Consider the following 19233-nt stretch of genomic DNA (forward strand, 5'->3'; position numbering starts at 1 on the left):
TACACGGGGATTCGCCCAAAGCGTATCCTGTAGTTGACACAATGTTGCTTTTCATGTTGACAATGCCATCGACGTCGGCAACCGCTGAACGCTCATTCAACGTCATACGCGGAGTAAAGAACCACCTAAGATCCTGCATGGCTTACGAGAGACGGTCAAGTCTAGCTCTATAACATTCCAACAAGGACCACAAGGACCACACAGTTGACATTCCATCGATTATCAACATGTTTGTGGCAATTTTCAGTTTATACACACCGAGTAAAGCCAACTACTGTGACATCTCATTGTTTGATTTGAACGTTAAAACAAATGTATGTTCAGCGTTATAAAATTATTTGAGTTTACAACAAATCAGTGATATTATTAAAAAAAAATGTAAATTTTGTTGAATTGATTCGGATAAACTACTCGTGTCTTTCTTTGTTTTCTATTTTCCCTCTTGATACACACCAAAATGCATCTTAAAGGCTCAAATTGGCTCTAGCTACGCTACTGCATGTCCATAATATGATTCGCAATATCCATGGTCCGAAATGTCCATTCATGTAATTGGTTTGAAGATTTTCTAATTTAGTCGAGTGACAGCGGAAAATTCCGAGGGACTCAAGGAGGACTAAAGGCTAGGTTTAGGCGGAGCTATCTATAAATAGACTTTACGAGTTTAACCTTACATATATTATATACAACTCGGTAAACACGGCTGTTTGAAGATGCTAATGAATAAATCCAACAAATAACAATACTGTAATAGCTGCAATTAAGACATTGTAAACAATTCCACTGACGATATTAACACGGTGGAGAACCCACGTGACTTATTTGGTAAAGTGCACGGCGACAAATGTCAACAAGTCTCGATTCAGGTAAGGTTTTTAAAGATAACTTTCTTAATATTTGGAGAATTTTTGTGAAATAAAGACCATAAACCCCGCATTTAAGAGTTCTATCCACGGTAATAAAGAACTTTCTCGAATATCCTAAAGTTTTCCTGAAAATCTTGACCAACTGATTTCTCAGAGTTATAATCTAAGGCAAAGTACACGGCTTTTGACAAATCTATCGCTTTACTTCATATTAGCCGTAAATAATTCATTCACAAATCTTATTTTAAGCAAATTTTATGCATTTTATAGTTTTCAGGGTGTATTGTTTAACTTCTAGTTATTTCAAAGGTAAAAATGAACTAAAACCAAATTGATAAAGTACACGGACATTTTAGGTTTGATAAAGTACACGGTCATTTACAACCTTCAGTGTATATACTCATTATTTCACTGACTGGTGCTAAAACGAGTTATTATAGATTTATTTATTATTTCTATTCTTCAAATTCATTATTGAACATCGCTCCATGTTTGAAAAGACGCATTGTAATGGAGTGACAATGGAAGAATGAACGCGTTTTAACAGTTAGACCGACGGAGTCGCCCAAATGATGGGCTCATTTTCATGAATCATGGAAACATGTGTTATCACACTAAAATTCAATCCCGTATTTTAACAATATATCCGCAATTGACATATAAAGAGCTTGAAGTTTTTGTAAATGGTGCTTAATAACTTTTCATTTTGAGAAAGAAAAGAGTTCTTGTACTTTTAATGTCTTCGATTGCTAGCTGATTTGATAGACTTATGATTTTGTGACATTCGTTTCATTTCAGAATATGAAGACTCCGACTTTATGCAAAGAATGCGGAATGGCATTTCAAAAAAAACACACAAAAAAAACACCTAGTAGACCACGATAGAAGGCATTCTGGTCAATTGCCATCGTTTTTGTGAGAGTGTTTACACAGACACAGGTTAGTTTTTAGTATTATTTTTTCGCAGAGAAATAAGAATATACTAAAGTTACACTTTTATTATGACTCCCTTCGTGTAGAGGTTAGGATTTGCCGTCGTCTGACTGTGTTTTCAACGTTTTTTAGGAGTTGCGTTATTCACATAATAATGTGGTCCGTGTTTCAGTGGACAGGGTCGTTTAGTTTTATGATGCTGATTACACGATCAAACACTCATTGCGTGGCAGTAATATAGTGTTTTTTTTTATAAATTATATTCAATTACTGACATTGCCAGCATTTCTCGCTAACTTGTGACAGTACATGTCTTTTTATAGGTGCAGCTATCACGGCGAGACAAAGTTGCACTTTTGCAAATATTGTGGCAAAACTGCTCTTGCAAGACTTGAAAATACACGAAAGACGCGAAAGCGGCCAATTGAAGCTAACCTGTGATGTGTGTGGGTTCAAATTGGGTGACACGACCAATCTCAGTGACCAGATTTCTACTAGACACAGGCGAATGACACGTCACAAATGTCTACAGTGTCGCTCAGCATTCAAGTTCAAATATGGACTCAGTAGGCACGTTAAGGCGAAACACACCTAATCAGGACACATTGAAAGATCACAATGGTCTAGTTAGAAGTGCATTCCAGTATGTTGCCGGGTTAAAATAAAGTTTTGATGAGAGTAAAATTTTATTAAGATAACATTTTATTAAGATAAATAGCAAAACGTACAGTTACCAAATGGTGCTCTTTTAAAATGTTCGTTTGTCTTACAGTACTGAAAAAATGCTGTGTAAAAGTAGTATGAAAACGGATTGAGCATAAAACATTTTCACAAGGTTTAGAGATGCATTGTTGTCATTTTCCCATTGATGTCCTATAAACTCTTAACTGCATGTATCTTATATAATTCAGCAAGCTTTGAAACACAATTATTTTGTAATCACATTTCAGCCTTTAGTCTGGAACATTCTAATGTTCCATGCTCAGCTCTTATCTAGATGTTCAAGTCTTAGTCGTAGCCTGTAAATTGGTAATATAGTGTGCTCTCATTCTTCCTTGCTGTTTCCCATCTAACTCCGAGACTCCATCTTTACAATGAGATCCTGTCTGTATTGTTCGAACGACCGCAGTTTTACTGATGTAGATCAGATAATATGTGTTCAGACTGGACCAAATAAAAGATTCAGCGTTACCTGAAAGGTATGAACGATATGCTTTAAATGTGGAAATATGTATAAACTAATTGTGATGTGCCTATTTTATTGTTTTATATCACATCAAAATAGGAACATTCATGAAATTTATAATCACCACAAACGGGCCGCTAACTACAGAGATATTTTATTCGCCGTCAGTCCAGATTATAATTTATAAGTAATACTATCTGATTTTTGAAGAAATGTATGTATGATTCTGTATTGATCTGCATATTTAAAAGTAATCGAACTTATAATGGCAGACTTTCTCTTAAATTATCCCATAGACTATCTTTCAACTCCTAATTAAATATGATTGCTAAATATTTAGTTATTTAGGTGTGCGTTATATAATGCAAAATTTATTGATATAACTTAAATAAAAACTAAACACTATACATTCTGACTTCACGAATAGAAAATGCTTATATAACTATTAGTTTGTAAACCGCACTCTACTTTCAAACATAAACTAAAATGACCGTGTACTTTATCATCCTAAAATGTCCGTGTACTTTATCAATTTGGTTTCAGTTCATTTTTACCTTTGAAATAACTAGAAGTTACACAATACACGCTGAAAACTATAAAATGCATAAAATTTGCTTAAAATAAGATTTGTGAATGAATTATTTACGGCTAACATGAAGTAAAGCGATAGATTTGTCAAAAGCCGTGTACTTTGCCTTAGATTTCAACTCTGAGAAATCAGTTGGTCAAGATTTTCAGGAAAACTTTAGGATATTCGAGAAAGTTCTTTATTACCGTGGATAGAGCTCTTAAATGCGGGGTTTATGGTCTTTATTTCACAAAAATTCTCCAAATATTAAGAAAGTTATCTTTAAAAACCTTACCTGAATCGAGACTTGTTGACATTTGTCGCCGTGCACTTTACCAAATAAGTCACGTGGGTTCTCCACCGTGATTCAGCACACGTGTAGCAAGGCCCGAACATCTGGCTGCAATGCCCCATGATTGACCAGTGACGATATAATGCATACGTGAAGCAAGGCCCGTACATCCGTTTGTAAAAAACATGATTGATCAGTGACGATATTAACAAGCAATATACCAAGGTCCGTACATATGTTTGTAACGCCCGTAATTGACCAGTGCCGATATTAAGCACTCGTGTATCAGGGCCCGTAAATCTATTTGTAACGCCCTATGATTTACCAAAAACAACGAATGTGGTACACTTGTGGCCATTTGCACTTGCGGCTTATTCACGTGCTTAAACAATTATTTGCAATGGGAGTAAGGGTGAAATTAAAAACAACATTTATGTTTTTCACCATTTTATAGAATCATTAAAGCAATCAAATAAATATAAGGTCATTGAGTTTACACCATAAGATTTGGGACCGCGTCTGCATAATATCCGTACTTTTTGAACGCATATTATTTTTATAAATTAATGAATTCTTAATAAATGGATGAACCATACACGAGTTAAACTTGAACTTTAAAATTTACTAGTACTCCCCTTTCAACTTTAGAGTGATGTAAAAAGGCACCTATTAATTTTGCCCAAATCCAGACCTGAAATTATAACTTACCTTGATGTCATTTTGATATAAAGTATGTAAAGAATACAATTAACTTGAATGAACATTAATCAGGCTTGCTCAAAAATTTGACACGGATAGATTGATACATACATCCGTAATGTGGTTAACCATATATATTGGTGTTGTTTTTGCTTTATTCATTGTGTATTTGAACATTTGTGGAACAAGTACTACCCGGAAAACATTTGAACAAGATCTTTCTAAAAGCGTTTAAAACCATATCATTTATATGAGAATCAAATAGATGCATACACAAATATTAAGTTTTAAAATCAGCTTAAGTTAGAAATAAATGACATGCTTGCATATGAAAGCATGACAGAAAAGAACACATCCACATCACATAAGTTAAAGTAGGCATCCATCGGTGTATAATGGTTTGATCAGCCAAAGTGTGCATTTGCTGCAGCTAAACCGGCAGGAGATAGGTCGCTTATGTCAATCACTCCTTGTCTATCCAACTGTTGAAGTTTTGCAATGTTCAGATTTTGAAGACCAGCTAAACCACCTCCCGCACCCATCTTTCCTTGTGTGTTAAAGAATGATGTCATGTCCAGGTTTTGTCCAAGGGATGGACCAGGTGTCTCTCCCATGAGCGCCGCTACGTTGAGATTTCCAGATAAACTGTTGAAGTCAAGCATTCCTCCCGGAGCGCTAGGGCTGTTACCGCCCATGTTACCACCTGCAATAGGAACATGCATGCAATTAAACTGTTCAACATAGTGAAACGTACAGTATTGAATACATTTGCTGTACACGGGTAATTTTGATGAGGGTAATGGCTCATGAATATGCTCCGATTTTACTCATAAGGCAGAACTTTAAATATCGTTTCATAGAACTGTCGACTTTAATATTTCAATATTGATCTTTTTAACGACAATAGCAAATCACATTTTGACAAAAACCTTACTGAACCATAACAACCTGAGGCAATTTCTAGGCGAGTTGCATACTGCGTCGGTATGTCAATCAGAATTGGACATGTAATCAAATGTACAGCATTATTTTGACTATCATAAAATAAATGTAAAAAGGCATCTACAACAAGTGTCAGGAATACATTTAACTAAAAGGAAAATAGTTCTTACCAGTGTTTCCTAGAGGGTTTCCTAAACTTCCCAAAAGGCTGGCTAAATCTGGACCTCCACTACCTCCCATTAGACCTCCACTACCTCCCATTAGACCTCCACTACCTCCAAGTAGACCAGCAAGTTGACTAAGGTCTGGTGCGCCACCTGATGGTCGTTTGGCTGGCTGTCTAGATGGCTGTTGTATGCGTGCTGCAATATTTGTGTTTTCTTATAGCTAGTCTTGCTCTATATTATGTTAACTTATGATATTTGCTGAGCATAGTTTTTTGGGTACAATAGTCTTGAATTGGTCCTGTTAAAAACTGCATAGTGTGTTTGACGTTGATCATTTGTGCTCGATGACCGTTCCAAGGCGGTACCTAACAATCCTTGATAAACATATCTATTTTTGAATAGTATTTATGTGCTGTTTGTGGAGTTTTGTGTTGTTGTTCCATGGTTCTTGTATGTGATTTTTTGTTTTTGTGTTCTATGTCTTTGGCGTTTACCCTGTGCCATCAAACGGGGTTTATGTTTAAACTTTTGGCTACTGAGCTTGTTTCTGTAGTGTTTCACCTAAGTATTGGTCTTGCGTTTGGGTATTTTAATTCTGAAATCCGAAAGTTTTTCGGCTTTTTGCGCACATATTCTTGTACTTGATCCTTTGGTTTAGGTTTTTATTCTGGCTTCATAAGATCAACGTATTGCAATTTTCGGTTTTATTATTCTGGATATGTGCTCGATGGTATTACTTTTTGCGCGTTTAAATTGGTGGTGTATTGATTATGAATGTCTGTGCCCGATGGCTTCTTGCACTTGCTGTAATCCCTGTTGTATTAATTATGAATGTCTGTGCCCGATGACTTCTTGAACCTGCTGTAATCCATGGTGTATTTCCCGATATATTTACGATGAGTAGCAATGCCCGATGCTTTTTTGTTGTTGTAATTCTTGCACTTGCTGTAATCCCTGGTGTATTGATTATGAATGTCTGTGCCCGATGGCTTCTTGCACTTGCTGTAATCCCTGGTGTATTGATTATGAATGTCTGTGCCCGATGGCTTCTTGCACTTGCTGTAATCCCTGGTGTATTGATTATGAATGTCTGTGCCCGATGGCTTCTTGAACTTGTAATCCCTGGTGTATTCCCCGATATATTTACGACGATTGGCAGTGCCCGATGCTTTTTGTTTTTGTTGTAATTCTTGTGAATCGATGATGAATGTCTGTGCCTGATGAGTTCTTGCATTTGTTGTAATTACCGATACATGTATGACGAGTGTCAGTGCCGGATGACTTATTGTAAATCCTGATGTATTGATTATGAATGTCTGATCCCGATGGCTTCGGGCGCTTGTTGTAAATCTTGGTGTACTGATTGTGAATTTATGTGCCCGATGTTTTTTGCTTTTATTGTTATTCCAGATACAATGATAATAAGTTTGAATTTTAGTGCCCGATATCTTCTGCTGCTTGTTGTAATTCCTGGTGTATTGAAATGAGTAGCTGTGTCCGATGGCTTCGTTCACTTGCTGTAATTCCTGATGTATTGATATGCATACCTGTGCTCGATGACTTCTTGTGCTTGCCGTTATTCATGGGTGTTTTGATATAAGTAACTGTGCCCCATGGCTGCTTTAGTTTGCTGTAACTACCGGTGTATTGATTACGAGTGGCTGTGCCCGATGGCTTCTTGCACTTTCTTTAATTCCTGATGTATTGATATGCTCAATGACTTCTTGCGCTTGTAAATACTAAAATGCTGCTTATAAATATCTGTGCTAGATTGTGGTGCAAATAATTAATTCTGTTGTACTGATTATTTTAATCCTGGTGTACTGATTACAAGTATAATTGTTCTATATGTCTGTGCTCTATGGCTTTTTTATTTATGTGATACAATTATTGGTATATTGATTCTGTATATTCGTGCTCGATGTGAGCTTGTAAATGTAAACGCTAGTTTATAAGACAAGTTTTTCTGAGACACATAAAAACGGCTTCTTGCCATATAAATGAACAATGCATGAAAATTAGACAGCTGCAAATTAATTTGTGTTGTCATGGCAAATAATGTCATATTCGGTATACTTCATAACAAGTCATTAACACTTTAAAGTGTCGTATACATAATTTTACAAAAGTAATGTGAAACAAAGGGATCTATTGTTTCTTTTTCGTCTTAAAATATTTATAGTAGGCTGTAAACAATATAATTTGATATTGCTTCTAAAATGTGCATATGCTAGTAAAGGCATGCTACTGATTAAGTTTTAACTGCCGAAAGCATAAAGGAAAACATAGTTCAGAATTAACTTGCAAATGTTTTGCATATTTACTGTTAATAAATGTCATTAAAACATTTTTGTTGAACTGGTGTATGTTTTATGACTCTTCTATGAACCAAGGAGAAAACATACAATTCAGGGAAATACAAAGAAGTTCATTGTGTTAATTTAAAACTTTAGCAAATGTTTCCAGTGTTTAAGGTTTTAACAAGGCGTATGTCTGAACTATTTTTCTTCTAATTTTGGTGCAAATCTTCACCATAATGTTTTGCCTTGAAGTTATTTATACATCGTGCACATGCAACCTATGTGAAAACGTTAGTTCGATTTTCTTTTTGCGTGAACATTTACGGTTTCATAAGAAAACCAACATAAATATCGAGTTCAGCCAAAAGATTATTACATTCATTTCCAAGAAGGAATATCAAATCAAATGCATTTTTCTGTACACAACTGGCCTATTAATTAAATGTGATTTATGACATTCTGCAATTCTTCTTTAAAATGTTAGTTTTGCGTAAGTTCTTACCATTTAAAAAATAAAATAACTTGCTTTTCCAAAGTAATGAAAATCATAACAAAAACTAATATATTATAAATTCACAATTCGTGTCAGTAAACATTCCCGCGTAATATTGGACTTGTTTGCATGTACTTACACATCAATGAAGCCATAGGATCACTCTGGGCTGGAACAGATGCAGATGGCTGAGAGGTTTTAGCCATATGGGCCTGAAGTTGTGCAAGAAGAGCAGCCATGGGATCTCCACCAGCGGGAATCTGGGGTCCTGTGGGTCTTGGTGCAGTAGGTCGCTTTGTCGGCATTGGTTTTGATGTAGGTCTTGGCGAGTTTGGTTTTGCTGCAGAGTTCGCTTGTTGCAGCATTCGCAGCACATTTGGTGGCAAACTTCCGGCTGAGGTTGATTTGTTTGGCAGAGAGGTTGAACCAACCATTTTTGTGTCGTTTTGCTTTGTAGGTTTCTTTGTTGTTTTGCTGGACGGTCTTTGGGAAGGTGGAGATGAAGCTCTATTCAGCATGTCAATAACGTTAGCTGGAAGTTGTCCTGGGTTAGTAGATGGAAGGTGTCCTGGTTTAGTTGATTGAGGAATTGTTGGTTTTGCAGTAGGTCGGGTTGGCGCTTTGGTCTGACCGGGAGGTCTTGTGGCTTTCTTCAAAGCATCTAGCACTGCGGGCGGTAAAACGTCTGGTAATATTGTTGGATCAACTACTGGCGTCAGACCAAGTCCAGGGTTGTATTTTATGGGGTTGGCCCATTGTCCATTGCCCGGAAATTGGAGGTCAAGGGAAAGACCACCCTGAAGGTTTTGTTCAGGGGCTAAAATCAAACCAGGCCTTTAAATGTTAGTAACATTGTAAGTGTTTAAGTAAACGGCACATACCGTTTGAAAGGATATATTTCAGACATCATCTACCATGCAGCATAACTTTGTTATTATAATTACTTGATATGATTAATGACCTAGGCCTGAGCTATATATTGGTAGTTTTGGTTGTCAGAAAGATGATATTCTTACCTCTTGTATTTATATGTGGTCTTTGGCTGTAACAAAAATAACACCGAAATATAAACATTGATATTAGGGCATGCAATTCCATGCTTAAAATGTTACAGAATGTCTAATACAGGAAACCTCAAGCACAAAATCAAAACAAATGAATTGTTTCATAGAATCTTAGCAAAAAATTAGAATCAAACAAAGGTAGTATAGCACCGTTTTACGTATGTCTATTAAACACTATTCTGTTTGAAAGGTATTGGTTGATATTATGGAAAGCCACGGAGCGAACGCCAACCTTCCTCTTGTATTTACCTGTCTAACATGGCGCACAATGCATTATGTGCCTTCTATGCATGAACAAATCGTTGTCGCATTATGTGAACTAAGTTTCATTGGAATACATACATGTACTGATTATAACACTATTATTTGCAGTACTAAAACATTTGAATGCCACTTTTTACACATACGTTGGTCTAAACACTGGCGTTGGAGAGGGTTGTCTTCTTTGTTGTTGCAATCTCGGGGCCCCACCACCACTACCTCCTCCTCCTTGCAATTGTTGTAACATGCCCAATAGTTGGCTAATATCTCCACTTCCTCCTCCCCCTCCTCCGAAACCTGGAAAAATGACGATGAATATGCTGCCATTGAAATGCTTGTGTTATTAAAAGAAGTACAAGATCGGTCAATATGTTGTTGTCAAATAAATTTGTTGATGCCGCATCTTGGAGAACCTGAAAGAATAAAAACTAAAACGTTTCTTGCATACGGTTATGACTTTGGTGACGATATAATGCCAAATTCCGAGAAATTGATTTTTTTCGCCTTTTATTAGAACTTTCGGGAAATCAATACGTTTTGGTTGAATTGACAAGTGTTACACGGATGGTCATCATGCAAAAGTAAATTCCACGTATTTTGTTTGATGTCGCACCCCCCTGAACCTTATGGGAAAAACAACATGTTGTCTTCTTCAAGAGGTGTCATTGAAATCTTGCTTTATGATTGATCAAGATGTTAAAGCAAAATCGAATTTTTGGTGTGTGTCACCATTTCTAAAACTTGATGAAAAGATAATATAATGTAACTATTTAAGAGGTTGAGAAACACTGCATAAACTCGTATTCGTAGCTACATATACGTGTGGAAAACTCGTTTACGAATTTTACTTTAAGCTCGGTAATACTCGCAAAACTCTCTGTCTTCGAGCTATCGTACTGTCATTCTCAGCGTGTTCACAGTACACATATCTGGATGACGTAGTGCACAAAAGGCAGCCAGCACGTACATGTAGGTTGCACATGACATGTCATTTCATCTATAATTCTGCATGAAATGAACATTTAAAGGCCTTTTAGCTAATGCAGACTTTGATAACCACATATATTCTTAGTACTTGTAAGCTTCAGGTTTAAATAACATTTTAAGACAATAAAATGGGGATGGGTGTAATTTATTCCTAAGAAAAATCTCTCCACTTGAAACAAACTGTAACATCCGCCATGACAGTTCTTCCAAAATGACCTGTCAACTTTAGGGCAGCAGAAAATGTTTTAATCACAACTCTAACTGATAGATCAAGCAAGAAATACTAAGGGTTTTTGTTGGTAATAAACTGGTTTCGGTTTTATATCGGTTTTACGAACTGTGTATCTGTTGTAAGTTTCAAATAAACCCAATACCAGTTCTATCGTGGGGTTTATTAACGAAAACCGTAACCGGTTTTTGAAACTATCGATACCCCTACCGGAGGCGGTATCATTGGTTGGTTTATTCCAAAAACTTGTTTATTTTGAAAACAACATGGCGGAATGTGATCAACAACGTTTGTTGAAACTCATCTATTTGATAGCAATGCCTTACAATGGGCAAATAAGCTAAATGAAAAAGGTAATATCAATAATTAGAAATAATGGCTAAATGTCGTTGAAACTGTTCACAAAACCATGCATTCGGCAAAACTATCAAAACCGGTTTTGAAAACCATCGAAATCAAAACTGAAACTGGTTTTCTATCAATGTGCAAAGCTCTGTAAAATATCAGTAAATTCGATAGCATTGTTAGGTACATTTATGCACCTGTCAATTGTAACCACCACCCCCCCCCCCCCAGATCCGGGGGTATACCGGGGGTAGCGGGGGAAATGGGCCGTGTTTTTACCTTCCAGGTGGCCCCGCGGTTTTGCGCAAAAAAATAGCGGGGAATGGGACTTACCTATGATGTCCCCGGGGTGCGGGGAATAAAGTGCGGGGATTTTACCAGCAGTTTGTACCCGCAGGGCGGGTATTTTACCAGGGATTGGCTGAACCGAATGTCAAAGTCCCCGATATTCCCCGGACATAGGGGTGCAGGCGTGGTAACAATTGACTGGTGCATTAGTTACAAGATCGGTGACTGCTTTACACGTATTCTTCTTATATATAATTATAATGTTGCGGTTGTTTAACAGACTGTTAGCTTCTCGATTTGCATTGCCCGTGCAGGAGAGTTTCATCCGTAAACCTTTTTTTACTTAGTATTTAGGTATCTAAAATATCAACTGAATATATATTTTTTCTGGAAAGTGATAATAAGAAACCAACAATGTGGAGTGTAGTAACCTAGAAGTCGAAATCAAATCCTATAAGCTTAGTACGATTGTCTTTGTTTAAAACCCGGACAGGTTTTGAGACTAGGTTTTAAGACAAGCGTTTCAAATAATTACGCAGTTCCATAATAAGTGACGTTATATCATGGGGGGTTTGTATACGGAAGAAAAGAGGTTTATGGTAATAACTAATAAGTAAAAATGTGGTAAGGCATGACAACGTGCTATGTCTTTGGACAGCTTTATTGTACTTGCACTTAATAAGCGTAAGTTCTAATTAATTGTAATCTTTGTTTGAAACGTCTGTGGTTAGTTATAAGTCGCAATAAAATTGAAATTTATTGTTGCTTTAGTAGGGAAATATTTAGTAGTTCATTTTGTTGCTTGAATAGGAAAGTATTTATTAAGCTTGGTTAAATCGGCCTTAAAGAAAGGAATGTTTAGGGGTTTTTTCGTGTTTTTAATGCATCATGATGATGACAATTTACCAGGAATGCCACTTCATACACTGCACATGGTAAAACTCCCATGACTAGTTACTATACTCGCCAAATAAGATCCAGTATAAACTGGTGAATGTGTGACATTTGCACGGTAAACATAATCAAGCCAGTGACATTTTCATCATTTCCCTGGACATTTATGAGGACATTTTCACCTACGCCAAATGTGTGACATTTGCTCGAAGCGCATTATACCAGTGATAATGTTCATTATTTCTCAAGACATGTATGCTGTCATATTCACCTAAGCCGTTAAACAATAAAATATATATATATGCATAACTAATACCATATTGATGATTTCGTGTTGATTATTGCTATATTAAATGCTTTTATCATTGTGACTGTGTTACTGGGTTGAATTGCCAATGGAAATTGCTTGCACTGTGTATTCTAAGAAAGTGATGACGTTTTCGCATGATCAGTCTAACTTTTTTGCAGTCACTTTTTTCATTCTCGTTAGATTTATCACGATCGAACCTCTGATGAAACGAAAATGTTTTTGGAAGGTGGGCAGATTTTGATTTGTAACAAGAGCTGTCACAGACACGTGGCAAATGCTCCTCGATTTGGGCTTGATTGAATGATAGCCATTTGCATAATATATGAAGGAAATTTAAATAGACGGTAACAACTGAGACACGAATTATTTCCAGTACTATTAATTATTGAATTGTTAAAATGTTTTTGCTGAGACACGAATTATTGCTATGAAATCCACATGTACAATATTGATTTTCAAGAAAGACCTTGATCTGTAGGACTAACCCCAATTATACTGCTAAACATAAAAGACCATGACCGGTCACTTACTGGCCTTTACTCAATAGGGGCATCTGCTTGTCATTATATGCATCCTTACCAAGTTTGAGCAACATAGTCCCAAACATACTCTAGATATCAAATCAATCGGACAAGGCTTTTGTGTTCAAAGTCACCGCGTCCATGATCTTTATCTTACTGGCCCTAGAATAAAAAAGATCATCTGAAGGTCATGACCAACCTCAAAGTTTGGTCTACCTACCTACTGAGCGGTTCGAATCATTTTACTCCGACTTTTTCGAATGGATGAATAATTGTATTCGGATCCTTGCATTGTTTGCAAATTTTGATGTTATGGCGAGGCTCACGTTCTGCTGTTAAGTCACAGATTAATTTTTAAAATCAAGGTAGATATTCATATTTTATTAGTTGTTGACCATTGCCATTCAAAATGGGGTCAACAATGGTTAAACTAAACAACACAACTATCAGTTCAAATCTTACTACCTCGACACGTCCTGTTATTCTGGCCTTGCTTCATTGCACAAAGGTCAAAGGCTTATACAATTAAGCATGATTCACCAATTAGACGACAAATAGTTCTATACTGAACTATTCATACTGTCTACCGTTATCAACTTATTAAACAAAGTATGAACACTATGAATGTTAAAATATACACCTATTCACCATGATATCTACAATTTCTTACTTTACAAAACAACATTAAAATTGTTGAGCACTTCGTTGTTCAACCGGGAGTCTATACAAAACAAGCTAGGTTTAAGAAAAAAAGCATAAGAAAAGTTCACTCCTACGAAATTGAATGTAAACTGGCGCGTTAGGTCTCCACTCTCCAACACTAAGGGAGTGTAAATGTATGAAATGAAATCGTCACAATCATGACTGGAAATCAGCTACAGGGAGAAACAACGTAGCATAATTATTCATACATTAAACAACAAAATAAGGCATTACAAAAATACGTCGCAAATTAGAACTGAACAGAATTGCACATACGTCTAAAACAAACAAACAAACAAACAACTTTTCTTAGTTCCATGCAACCTTTCACACATACCACCAAAAGAAGCCGCAAGCCGGGGGTTGCTGCCGGGCATTGGTCCTCCTCCGGGGCTGGTTTTGGGTGCATTAACACAGCTACATTTGCTAACGTCAAACAAAGTGCCCGGTGCGCAATTCTGGGTCATCTGCCTGTTGTTGACTATCTGGGTAAACTTGATTCTGTCTGGATGAGCCTGGTATGGACAATTGCTATTGCCTCCACCCCCTCCACCTCCCATTTGCATGTTAAAACTGGGCCCATCTGGAAATTAAAAGAGTAGGGAAGATGGTTTGGATGAACAAGTGCAGACAACCCTAGCTTGTATATTTGTAAATACCACAAGTGGCAGTATCAGTCAAGGATGGTGAACTTATTTTGTTATATATATATAATTCTTTGTGTCCGCTAACCCAGCCGATCCTATTTTTTCCTCCCAACCCTACACATAGTTTGCGTTTTGATCGATATGTGGATATTCTTTAGTTATTTCCTAGTTAAAACTTTCTACGAAAGTGATATGCCCTGATATAGGTCGGTTTTTTACAGAATCCCGGTTCTAAAAAAAGAATAGAAAAAAGTTATGCCGACCTACCTACCCTATTTTTTTCAGATTTTAGTGGAAACAAAGAATTATAATTTTTGCCTAACCATCTGTGTTAAATCAAGAGAACATCTTTAAAATATAAGTCCTTGCCGCTATTTTTTTTCATAACAAATAACAAGGGAAAAAACATTTGTGTTCATAGCACATGGTGATTATTTTTAATGTTCCATCACTTTGTAGGTTGCTGGTGCATTGCCCCCACCAAATGGCAACAATAAATACTGGTTAAAAATTGTCAGTTTGTACAAAAATAAATGGTTTGTTGCGGTGGTGTTAGTAGTTTATACTCCGGGTCCCGGCGTGAGCACATTGAAGGGCCCCAGAGTGACAGTTCAACCACCGCACACCTATCCTGGGCAGACTATCAGGCGGTTAACCAGTACTAGGTGCCTTCACCTCTGCAAAGAACTGACAACTTCTGTACATGCCAGGTCGTAGAAAGGATTTCATTACCAATCACAACAGAAGTGGCCTGGTCCGCCCGGGAATCGAACCCGGATTGTCCGATTCACAGTCCAACGCTCTACCGATTGAGCTAACCGGGGTTTGTTGCGACGCAGTCGTTTACCATTTAGTTTGTGTATGTACAAACTAAAAATCTTTAAATCATGCACCGCTTCATGTGATTACAATGAATAATGGCTATTTGCTGATTTACTGAAATAAATGTATTGGTAAATTTGAAGTATACTGCCTTCTCACTGTATAAAAACAAATATGCTGACCACTTGATATTGGATGTGTTTAAAATTAGGTGAAATGGTTGTTAAAGAAAGTTTGAGTTTGAAACGGCCAAACAATTTTTGAAAAAAGTGTAAGCGGTCAACATTGTATTTTGTACATTGAGAAGGCAGTTTTCTCAAGTTTTACATCACATTTATTTCAGTGAATCAGCAGTTAGCCGTTATTGATTTTAATCAGGTGAAGCAGTATATAAATATTATTTGGTGCGACGCATTATGTCTTTGGCGTTTGCCCAGTGCCACTAAACCGGGTTTATGTTTAAACTTTTTGTTATTGAGCTTGTTTCTGTAGCTTTTTGCATAAATATGCACCAAAGGGTCAGAAAGATAGGTAACGTGAACGATAATTTCATCGTGTTAACCAAACTGTATGATTGATTCAGTTGCGACCTTTGTTTCTGTTTCTGCAGATTTTCATGATGATACGAGCGGTTTTGCTCTAGCAGCTGCACTGAATCGTTAACGATTACGAAATGATTGTAGCTATAAAAGGAAAGTTTCAAACAGCTAAACTTTATATGAAAAAGTGTAAGGCTTGCTTGTATATCACGTATCTGATTGAAAGACCTACGTTCAAATGCTTACAAATGGAGTCTTAAGAATATTCATCTTGATAACGCTTCTGAGTTTGTTATATTTACACATTTGAATTGTGTTCTGTATTAAGTTAATATATATTAAGCAAATAACTATAAATACTACATAATGCGTTTATATGTGCAAAAAATAACCGTTTAGTAAGCAATGCCGTGACATGATCAAACACTCATGATTGTAAAAACGTCCCACAAGTCAAAAGGCAACTAACTCGACTGGACGTTGCAGAAGTAAAGGTCTTAAAACTGTCGGTCATACTGTGTTTAATGCCCGTGGACTGTCTTATTATTGCTAATAAGCGCGTTTCATTGTAATAATGTGGCATGATGAACAATCATGTTTTGTTTATTTATAGAAACAAAATATAACATGTTCATCGTATTTTGAACAAGAGCGTTCCTTTTCGAATTAAAATTAGAAATTTGAATTACCTGCTTTTCATTTACCAGACTGATAATAATAATAATAATAATAATAATAATAATAATAATAATAATAATAATAATAATAATAATAATAACTAATTAACAAAGATGAAGATTCATTTGTCTACTATTTCACGGACAATTAAAGGTAAATGTATGGACGAAACACTGAAAAAAATATCAAAAATGCTAATTTGACAGGGAGGGAATTTTTTAGGAATGATTCAACTAGTGTCATACTTGTACCAAATGTCGTAGAAATGAACGTGTTTCTCTTTGTTTCTGGACAAATCCACAAAACAACAGAAGCTGTCATGATATTGCTTTGGGAAACTTTGCATTAACCTTTGACTTCAACGCTTTAAAACATTTTTGTTTTAAGTATTTGTTGTTGATTTTTTTGATATCTTTATAGAAATTTAACGTTCAAGCCTGATTTTGATCAATACCTCCGAATCAATGATAAAGTACGTAATGGTTGAAATATTTTTTTGTTTACTGACATGGCACGAAGAAATGTTTGTTTGAAAGGGTTCAAACAAACATGTCTTCGTTTCTACCGCTGAAATATATACGCGCACGAATCCGGAGCAATATGAATATATGTAGGTACTTTTTGGTCATTTCAACAAGTCTAGTTTTCACGTATTGTTTTTTTTTTTGGTTAACCTGAAATAAGTCGTGAATGAACAAAAATTTGGATTGAAATTTACTTAACCGCATTAGGTTGTGTTGTTTCTGTGTTTATGTTTATATTGTTTTAGATAGTCCAAGGGCGTGTCCTTCATGCATGACAACCGTGCTGTTGTCATGAAAGTATGTGGAAAATTAATTAAGTACAGTCAAAGACAATTTCAATAACTCAATACGAATTTTAATGACTAGCAATACCGTTTCACTGATTGTTGTATGATAAGTTATCAGGTAAAAATAGATGTTCCTTGACTAACAGACTAACATTTTCATCTACATGGTCCTGGTTTTTGGTGATTCATTCATAATATTACTAGTCAATTTCACAATTAAAACGAGTTTGGCATTTTAATTTATTGTATATTTTAAGCAGAGCCGCGGTATGGCAAATATATACCCGTGTTCTTCTTCAAACAACAACAAACAACGGCAACGATTAAATGCGGTTAAGTCAATTTTAATCCAAAAGTTATTTAAGGTTAATAAACAAATAAGAAAACAATACTATTATGTAAAAAAGGACAAGGTGAAATGTCAAAACATAGTACCTGCATATATTCATACGCGTGCATGTTTCTGTAGAAGAGGCGAAAACATGCTTTATTAAAAAGGAACGTGACTTGTCTGTAAACAATAATGATTTCAAATATTAGGTATTTCTCTTTTTTTGCATTATGTTTGTAAACTATATAAAAAATTGTGTCAGTTGAATAAGATAATGGTTTGAGTGTCGATTAAATAAGTTTCATAAAAGTACAGGTAAATAAAAATATGCAGTGTGACTTCTGCATCACAACTAAGTGAAGTTATAAATAGATATATTGTACCCTGGTAATGTAGTCTTCATTTCAAATGAGTTTTATTTTCAATAATGAAATATTATAGATGTAGCGAAATAAAAAATAATTGTGATTTTAAAAAAAATCTGTACGTGTACCTCCTCCAAATCCTAAGCCCCCAAGACTTCCAAGCAACGCTGCCAAATTTTGTGCGGCTGCCAATGGTATGCAACTGATTCCAGCTAAAGTAATGATATATCCGTAAAGTTCCATGATTTCACTGTTTTGTTTCCTTTGAGCTTAACAAATTGTTAAATTAAACCTGAAAATAAGAGCTTTGAAAATATTGTACGTCAGTCTCTACATATTATCAACATTAACACAGACCTCAGAGCGAATAATGGACTATTAAAACTCTGACGTAGGACTAAGCCATATATAAGAAATCGGAGGCGCAGGTTGTCAAGTTTCGGGAAATCTACGTTTACGCCGAAAACGCGTCAACGTAAAGAAGCAAACATTTGATGTAACATGACAGTACGTTCTATGAGTTTGATGGACATTTACTACCTAAAATGATATATAAAGTCGTGACGAACATAAAATATACTCAGCGCGGAAATGTTTGCAATAAGTGTATGCAATTTTAGTCTAACAACACAGTATATGCCGTAGCAAAAGTCAGAAATATAAATAACTGCTGTACTTGTTTATGGGTACAAGTGAGGTGCATGCTGTGCGCATGCGCATTTTAAAACCGGAACCATACTCCAAGTGCCTGCAAACAGAATAAAGAAAATTGTATAAAATTGTAGAAATATACCATTTAATAATTGAAAACTCATTTTATTTCAATACTGGCAAATTGTGTTCACATCTATACATACTTATGTTTCATTGTAATCATAAAATAGGCTTTATTAATATAATTATATCCAGAGGGAAACATCGTTGAACAAATTTGATTAAATGGTCTCATACCTCTGCAATGTGAATGTTTTGAAAGTATGGTTAAAATGGCAT

At 35.9% G+C, this 19233-nt stretch overlaps 1 protein-coding gene across 1 annotated transcript; it reads right to left on the bottom strand.

Annotated features, from left to right (window-relative positions):
- Window positions 1–4275: 4275 nt before the first annotated feature.
- On the bottom strand, window positions 4276–18630 carry LOC128239997 (translation initiation factor IF-2-like). Its single transcript, XM_052956478.1, has 7 exons — window positions 18369–18630; window positions 14385–14630; window positions 9918–10068; window positions 9463–9488; window positions 8586–9263; window positions 5657–5848; window positions 4276–5247 (listed from the first exon to the last, which is right to left on the bottom strand). Exons 1-7 carry the CDS (start codon window positions 18481–18483, stop codon window positions 4949–4951), a joined length of 1707 nt encoding a protein of 568 aa, XP_052812438.1. The 5' UTR covers window positions 18484–18630; the 3' UTR covers window positions 4276–4948.
- Between the last annotated feature and the right edge of the window lie 603 nt (window positions 18631–19233).

This window comes from Mya arenaria, chromosome 1 (assembly GCF_026914265.1).
Source record: "Mya arenaria isolate MELC-2E11 chromosome 1, ASM2691426v1".
Taxonomy (NCBI): domain Eukaryota; kingdom Metazoa; phylum Mollusca; class Bivalvia; order Myida; family Myidae; genus Mya; species Mya arenaria.